At 38.3% G+C, this 8,592-nt stretch overlaps 1 protein-coding gene across 1 annotated transcript in view; it reads left to right on the forward strand.

Moving 5' to 3' along the window:
- Positions 1 to 8,592, forward strand: part of CCDC6 (coiled-coil domain containing 6) — a gene marked incomplete at its 5' end in the record, with an annotated part of 111,608 nt that overhangs the window by 97,009 nt on the left and 6,007 nt on the right. Inside the window, 2 exons of the mRNA XM_019507720.1 lie at positions 1,720 to 1,820; positions 5,640 to 5,764. Coding sequence (XP_019363265.1) covers positions 1,720 to 1,820; positions 5,640 to 5,764 — 226 coding nt within the window. The remainder of the gene's footprint in view (positions 1 to 1,719; positions 1,821 to 5,639; positions 5,765 to 8,592) is intronic.

The following is an 8,592-nucleotide window of genomic DNA, read 5'->3' on the forward strand; positions in this document are numbered from 1 at the left end:
AAAAAAAAAAAAAAAAAAGGTTTTGTTTGGTAAACCTTGACTTCAAAGTTGTATAAAAACAGTGTTGCTATTGACTGGTCATGTGGCTGGGCGGGGAGGGTTAGGAGGGGTTGTTTGTTTTTTACTTGTGTTTGGTAAGATAGTGATTCTTAATTTGCATGGTTGAGTTTACTGCTTATAAAAGAGATATTGACAGAGAGCACAAATGCATAGTTCTGTTGAAAGGTGCCCTCTCCTGATCTGAAATAACCTTTTTTTTTCCCAATCCTATACCACACTTGAGGATAAAAGGTTCAATGAATAATGTAAATGAATGTAACTAATGCCAGTCTGCATCCTCTTTTGGAAAATAGGTCTTATCAAAGCTTGTTTAATTTTTTGAAAAAGACTAAACACTTTCAGAAAAATAACTGTGTAGATCTATGACACCTGACACCTTTGTGGCAGTTGACAAAACAGTTCAGCAATACCTTGGCTAGCTTTTAAACTAACCAGCTGAAGTTTAGTTGTGGCAGCATCAAAGTCAGTGATATTTAACTAAGTTGAATATCAGTTAGCTGGTATTACTGTAGCTAGACTGCCACCAATATCCAGTATAACTTTTGAATCTTAGTACCACATGACATCCTGACTAGAAATTAGTGACACAAAGTATCATTAAAGTACACATTAAGCAGCTGACAGAATTCACAATTTTGATCAATAAGGAATCAGAGTATTTTTAACAGGGTTCTGCAGGAACTAGTACTGTCAGTCCTGTTTAGTATTTTTTATCAAAAATCTGAAATTAAAGTCCCTACTGATTTAAAAAATCTATGGGTGACAGGTTCAGTGAACAAAGGGAATGATCTGCCTTTCTTGACTAAGCTGGGAATATTCAGTCTAAATGCACTTTAAAACAGCCAAATGCAAAGCTTCAGGGTTCTTGGACATATGAACAGAGTAGCAGCAAATAATAGTAAAGGAGTTAATTAATTAAACCTCTCAGGTGGCATTGGTGAGATGGATACTGGAAAGCTACATACTGTTCAGTTGTCCCCTTTTAATAAAGGATTTTGAAAAAATTGGAAACGGTGCAGAAAAGAGCCACAAGTGATTCAGGGTGGGAGAATATCAGAAACGATTTGTTTTTTATGTAATCTTCATGGGAAGAAACTTCTGGCTACAAAAGGTAATAGGAAATGAGTAACAGGAACCCCAATGGCAGTATGTCAGTACCTGACAATTCAAACAGAATATAAGGCACAGATTTTTAACTCTAAAAGTGATTAGCCACTGGAGCAAGCAATAAAGGGAAGTGATGGGTTCTCCCTCTCTTTATGCAGACAAAGCAGACTGACTGCCTTTCTGGAAGGCAGATCAAAACAAGTTATTGGCTTCTATTCATGGATAACTGGGTGAAAATGTAAGATAAAAGGTTGTATTATCTTATGAATCTTATGATCCCTTTTGGCCTTAAATCCTGTGATTGTCATTGTGCGAGTTGATACATGAAAATGACAGGATTCAAACCAACTTTGGCTGCAAACTAAGCCAGTGTTTGAACTGAAGTTCGCAGAGGTGAAGCAAACACGTAACCAAGACATGATACAACAGCCCAAAGATAATTGGTCCTATACTAACCTGATCTTGTTATAGAGTATGAGAGAAATGTCATTTGAAACATAGCAGGGTTTGAAACGGTTAATCAAATTATTTTTTAACCTTTTTTTTTCTTAGATATTTTAATGAGATGTCTGCACAAGGATTAAGACCTCGCACTGTTTCCAGTCCAATCCCTTATACACCCTCACCAAGTTCTAGCAGGCCTATATCACCTGGTAAATGTATAAACTAGTGTCTGAAAATCTTGTATACACTGCATAATAATGTGCTATATTAATTTATTTAAATAGCCTATTAAAGATGACATGGAAATAAGTGAGTCAGTGATCCATATGTTTATGTATTATCTTTAACAAAAATTGATAGAATGTAGCACATATTTTGGACTGCTGTGACAATACTGTGAGCATTTTAAGTGAATAGTGCATAGTTGACAACTGAAGTTTGGTATATGTGTTCATTCTTCTTGCCCTCCAGCTTTCTTTGACAGAGTACACGGTTCTAGTAGTTTACCAGATTTTGGGAATCTATTAAAACCAAGGCTGCTGATGCATGGTAAATAACACTTTTGAGAAGGCTTGCTAATAGAGAGCCAAAGTGAAAAAAAATTTGAACCTTCCCAAAATGATTGGGAGTTTATACGTTTGTGTAGTTCTGCAAATCTGACATTGTGCTGATTTAAACTGTTAAACTACAACATCTGCAGGATTCTGTAGCAAGTGTATTCCAACTTTATTCCTGCTTCAATCTGGGTCAAAGTTAGGTAATTTAGCTAACTTGATTTGCTAGCAGGGTCATGTGGAGGTAAGAGGTGCATTGTAACAGTTGCTGCATATTCCTGAATAGCAGCAGTTCCCTCTTCCCTTGTAGAGTCGCTAAAATGTGTGTGTGTTCGTACCTGCAATCAAAACAATCCTTACAAAATTAGCATATCTGATCTCTGTTGAGACTTGCATAAGATTTACACCTAAAGGAAACTAAAATTTTCTGAATGCCGTGATTGGGCTGAGAATTTATTTCAATTGCAAAGGAGAATGTATAGGTTACAACTGCTCTTGCATAATTGAATTCTTAATTACTAAAGATATTAAATTAAAAAAAATGTTTTACTGGTAATGTTATGCTATTTAAAACATTTCCTTTGAGTCCAAAATGTCCTGAACATCGCCATGGACCATGCGCTAAAACCTGCTAGCCATGAGTATTAGATGTTGATCATAAATTATCTAATATGTAATGAAAATTTTGCATGTTTTGCTTTCTCAAATTGATTTTGAAAACTCAGCATAACTAGCATGCGTGCTAGTGAAAGCAGCAATTGGCCTATAATGAAGCATTACTGTGGAACAGGACTCAGATATTGTAATACACAGGCCTGCTAAAACACATGGCTTGTCCAAACTCTGGGGTTAATATCAGTTCTTTTTTAGAAGAGGTTTTACTAAGTAATTTTCTTTCCCATAGTGGGTTAAATAAGTTTTAAAAAAATTAAATTTAACTAGCCAAATGATGGCAGATTTGCATTAGGATTTTTGGGCTTTTTTATTCTCAGTGATCCAATTTTGCTATGCCAAAGTGGTTTCTAAATATTAGGAAAATGCCATATATTTTTCAGTTCTTAATGCATAACTTAATGTACAGTCGTGTTATTAAAAATTAAGTGCCATCTTGCTCTCTCACTCATACTTATATGTTTGTTCATGATGACCTATTACCTTGCATTGCAGAATGTAACTGCAGTTTTCATAGTCCATGCATACTAACCTGGGTCCTTCAAACATTGGTGCAGAACTACTTTCTTTGTATCTTATTCCCACATCATAATTGGGACATTATTGATGACTTGAACTTACCAACTGCTGCAGTCAAAGGAAATTTGAGGCCTCACTTTCTACCAGGAAGTGTATCACAAAGATGGAGAAAATTGAAATGTAGCCCTAAACATTAAAAGGGGAAAAAAGAGCATAAAACTGATTTATTTATTTTTCCTGGGAGGCTTCTAGTTTTGACAGATGCTCGTGTAGTAAAGAGCCACATCAGCACTCTATAAACTCACTTCTGTCAGTGTCCTTTCCATCTTATAAATTCACATTTTACAATTCAAAGCTTCATACCTTTCAAGACAGTTTTCTTTTTAGTTAACTAAGAAGAAAGGGAATTTCACGTAGTGAATTATGTGCATATGATGCACAATGCAGAAAATAGCTATTGGGAGAACGTCATGTCTTAGATGCTGAAACAAGACATAAGTTCATGCAGCACCAAACATCCTCAATTCTAACTGAAGAATTATTTTTTCAGAACCAGAGGTAGTCAAACACAGGTTGGCTTTTGAAGTCCCCGTTCCAGTTAGGGACATGCTGCTGTAATGGTAGGCAGGATTAAATACCCTGCATGGAGTTGTGCTTTTATGGCTAGTTCGGTGGTTCCCAGCTGTTTTAGCCCTTTCAAACTTCTGTGAATTTTGTGACTGCATTTTAAAAACTAATTTATTATAGGGCTTACCTCCTTGCAGAGGGGCCAGGCAGTATAGGCAGGGAGCAGCCAAGCAGGGAGAGCTTGAGCCTGACTTTGTCTGCTTATCTTTTCATACCTTGCTCACCTTATGCTTCCTGTGGCACTCTTCAAAGCCTCTCATGGCACCCCAGCTTCCCCAGACACTGGTAGAGAATCATTGGACTTGACTGTTGCTAAGTTAACTCCAATATCTCTACATTTCACCACAGTAATTTGTTTCTGCAGTGTAGACGAGACCTTGGACAACTCCCCAAAGCAGCCCAACATTAGGAGGCTGTGTATTATGTGGGTGGCAGAGAACCATCTTTACATCTCCTAAGCTGTAAGTTTTGTGCTGTCATGTCTATGACATACAGACTGAATGTCACCAAGTGAGACTGACAAGGGAGAATGGAGCTGAATCTCACTGTAGCGCTCATAAGAACACTGAAACCTAGTTGCAAGTGTTTCAGCTCTGCAACCGCAGATGGAGCATTATATGGATGATATAAACAATTTAATCTTTGTCTCTGTTGTTAGTGGCAGTAACGTCAGGGTGTGTTAATGGCAGCTTCGGAGACTTTAACTTGTGAGAAAATCAGGTTTTCAGTTATGATAGTCAAGTTTATTACAATGCTGATTTCCTTATGTAAGACACTAATTTTCCTTCAATATTTTGGAATCAGATGAGGGAAAGCCAAATATAGACAGCTAAGGAGAAGTGAAAGTGCTGGTATGTACTTCAGCTTTAGTGGTGCTGGATTGTGTTGACAGTGGGCAAAGTTTGAAGGCTGTATATCTTGTTTTAGCTGACTTCTCATGCTGTTATAAAAGTTTAATATGCAATCAAAAATTAATTTCAGATGCTCACACCAAAAACAATGCTTGGCTCTTTGATGCCTAGCATCTGAGAAAATGATTATGCCTTCTGTTCAACAGATATATTCATCTGAAAGATGTAGGATGAGTTGAAAGATTTTGGAGGATCTGCTTTTTTCAGTGGAGTGTTCAAAGCATTTTAGAATCTGAACTTCAGAAGTGCTTAGCAACTGCCATTCCCATGGACTTCAGTTGGCTTTGGAGGGTCTCTGCACTTCTGAAAAATAACATGCTCAGCTAAAAGTAAATTGTAAGGGTCTTTGGGTGGATTATGTAAACTGAGAAAATAAGACATGTTTAAAAACGTTAACTAACCTTCTTAAACATGAATCCCTTCCCACCCTTCATGTGCAAATGGCAAGATTTAAAATGTGTTCAGTGTATAGTCCACCCTATAGTCCAACTAGCATCCCCTACTCCAGAGTACAGGCTGAGCCTTTAAAAAAAATCATGCTACCTAATATTGTCAAGTGTAATTAAGGAAACCTTTAGGAAACGTACTAAATTTTGTAATACTGTTGTCGTTCTGTGCACTGTGATAATTACAAACTGAATTGAAAAAATATATAATTTCTTAAGCTGTTTTTTATTTGAATTAAGTTAATATTTCTATGCAAATATTGTATGCTATGGTTATATCCCTTTTACTTTAATTTTAGGTCTATCATATGCAAGTCACACAGTTGGTTTTACACCACCAACTTCACTGACTAGAGCTGGAATGTCTTATTACAACTCCCCAGGCCTTCATGTGCAGCATATGGGACCATCTCATGGTATTACAGTGAGTATTAAAAGTAGTAAATGTTTCTTTTAAATTAATCACTTTTATTTAAATATTTCTATTTTTCTTTAAAAGTTTTTGGGGGTTTTTTTGTAGAAGTTTCATTTTGTTTCATTAAAATGTCTGCAATCTTTACCAAACCTGATTTCCTCTCCATTCACCAGAAACTGATTGATTCTCACTGCAGAACCTTTTTCCTTGAAGAAAAAAGGATACATTGCTGTCTTAAGGGCAGTAACAGATATTGCCCTATGGATCAGCTGGCAGTGTGAGGAGGAGTGTTTTTACCTATATACCCTATACCAGGAATTAAAATATTACTTTAATTTTTCTTCTTGTTTTTACCAAGCTCAGGTTTTCTTCAGGGTAACACATTGCTACCTTCATGTCTCTCACAGGCAATTCGCTCCTAATTACTCTGACAAAGACGAAACTAGTATTATCTGTTAGTTTTCTCAGCATCTTTCATCTTTCTGCTTCTATTGTGTTTAATATCTCAGCCTAATTCAGTTTCTTCCAAGAATTTAAGGAGTTTTTAAAAGCAAAGAAAGCTAAAGCATCAACCATTTGACAAAATACCTCACATCAGATGAGAAGCACTACTCAAATTTCTGAACAAGTACAGTAATATGTAAAACGACAATTCTCACCCAGTGTACCATAGGATCCTCTTAAAGGTGGTGCAGGTGCTGTCTAATATTAGCATTGTTAGGTGTGCAGACACCTACATAGAATTCACAAGATAAACCTAGAGTTTTCAGATAGAACACATAGATCAGAATGGATTTCTTTCTGAGTTCTTATTAACACAAGATTTTTCTGTTAGTTTTCCATAGTGAATAAACAAGTGAAATTAGTTTTTTGAAATGGGATGCCACTAAATTCAGAAAAGTTATGAAGGGGGTAGTACTTTGGTTTGAGAACTGCAGTGTAAAGTCTCCTGCAAGATGTTTCTTTATGCCAGTGGTCTGTTTTAAAAACTTGTTTTCATCGATTTGTAATTTGCTTTCACAAAACATAGAAGAGATGGGCCAACCTCTCAGGAAAAAGATCCTTAAAAGAATTACTCCAAAAAAGTACAGAATATTTTAGATACTGTCTGACTAAACTTTCCTAGTGTGATTTAGTAATTCCACGACTGTTGAAGTCTACAATCATATCGCACACAATGAAGATCTCATGGCTAGGAGCTGCATGGTATGATGGATAAGTAAACAGAGAAACAGACTACAGTTCTGTTTCTAGTCTTGCTGTTACTCCTTGCAGTCTTTGATCAGTGATGTAATTTCTTTATTCCTTGACTGTCTTTTCAGAGACATAATAATATTTACATAATTTTTAGGGAAAAATACTAAATAGAAAAATTAATTCTTATGTAATTATTACTCATCTTTGTATGATAAGCTAAGCACAGTCAAGCTAAGATATATCAGAGCATGGAGGCAAGATCTTTAAGACAGACCAAAAAAATGCTGGAAGCTTCAGGCTTCGTGGTGTATTAGTAATTGGCTATCTGCTTTTCGAATTCATACTGAACCAAGACTCCATCCTACTGGAGATATTTTAGTACTGGAAGTGCTTTTTGAAGCAGAAGTCCTGACCAGTAGTTATCAAAGAGCCCATAGCTCTTTTCAGACATTAGCCTAATCTGTTGCATATTTACCAGAGATTACATCAGTGTGCCTTGGTTAGATTCCATTTTTAGTAGTGCCCCTTGATACTTCATTTGAAAAAGGTTTTCTTTGTATATACCTCTTTTATAAATGATATTGACTTGCTGTGCAGTATATGTGGTGTCCAGTTTTTTGCTGTTTTCCCCCAAAAGATAACTGCTTATTTTCTGTTGGTAATTTTGAAATTTTTCTCTCATTTCCCATATTTTCTCACATACCTCATGCCCCTAAATAGAACTCACACCTTGAATTTGAAAGACAGAATGTAGAAGTTTTTTTTCCAGAATAGTGTCTGCCTGTGAGATATAGAGTAACAGTGTCCAGGAAGTGTAGCATCCTAGGACAGTCTGGGTGACATATCAAGACAGCAACAAAACTGCCACAGATCTTTGCAGTAAATGTCTGTGAATAGGGAAGTATTCAGTTTGGATTCAGCTGATTTGGAGGACAGTGATTCGATTTGGATCACTGTCCTGAGTAAATTTCACCGATTCAGCTTCAGAAGATTCGGTGCTAATTTGCAGAGATTTGGATTGGCCAGGGGGAGGCAGGCAAAGCTGGGTGGCTCCAGGCTCTCCCGCAGCTCCTCTGGCTGTGCCTGCCTCTCCCCAGATGTGGGGAGCTGTGGGAGAAGCCCCCATGGCTGCCCTGCCCAGCCCAGCCCCATCCCCCGCCTAGCCCCAGCCTAGTCCCAGTACTTAATTTTTTTTAATTAAAAAGCCCTGTACTCACTGGCTCTGGCAGTGGCGACTGGGGGCATCTGAGGGCTTGTGGCAGAGCCCCCCGGCACAACATGGGGCACCGGGGATCACCCCCCACACACAGCTCCCAGCAGCTGCCCCATAGCTCAAGTGCAGCTCGGAAGGGCACTCAACGCTGTCCGGGAGCTGGGGCTGCTGGGGCTGAGCGCTGCTGTGCTCTGGGTGACTGCTGAAGCTGCCCCAGCTCCCAGGTAGCACACAGTACCCTGCTGAGCCGCACTGCACCTGCTGGGTCCCGGGGGAGGTGGTGATCCCCACACTGTGCCCTGCCACCGCTTGCTAGCTGGTGTGGCGTGTCATGGTGGGACATGGGATGCTGGTGTGGCAGCGCTGGGAGCAGGAGCTATGCCTTGCTACTGCTTGCCCCCTTCTACCTGGAGTGAGCCTCACCTGC

This window comes from Gavialis gangeticus, unplaced genomic scaffold, assembly GCF_001723915.1.
Source record: "Gavialis gangeticus isolate Ggan-Ray unplaced genomic scaffold, GavGan_comp1, whole genome shotgun sequence".
Lineage (NCBI taxonomy): Eukaryota > Metazoa > Chordata > Crocodylia > Gavialidae > Gavialis > Gavialis gangeticus.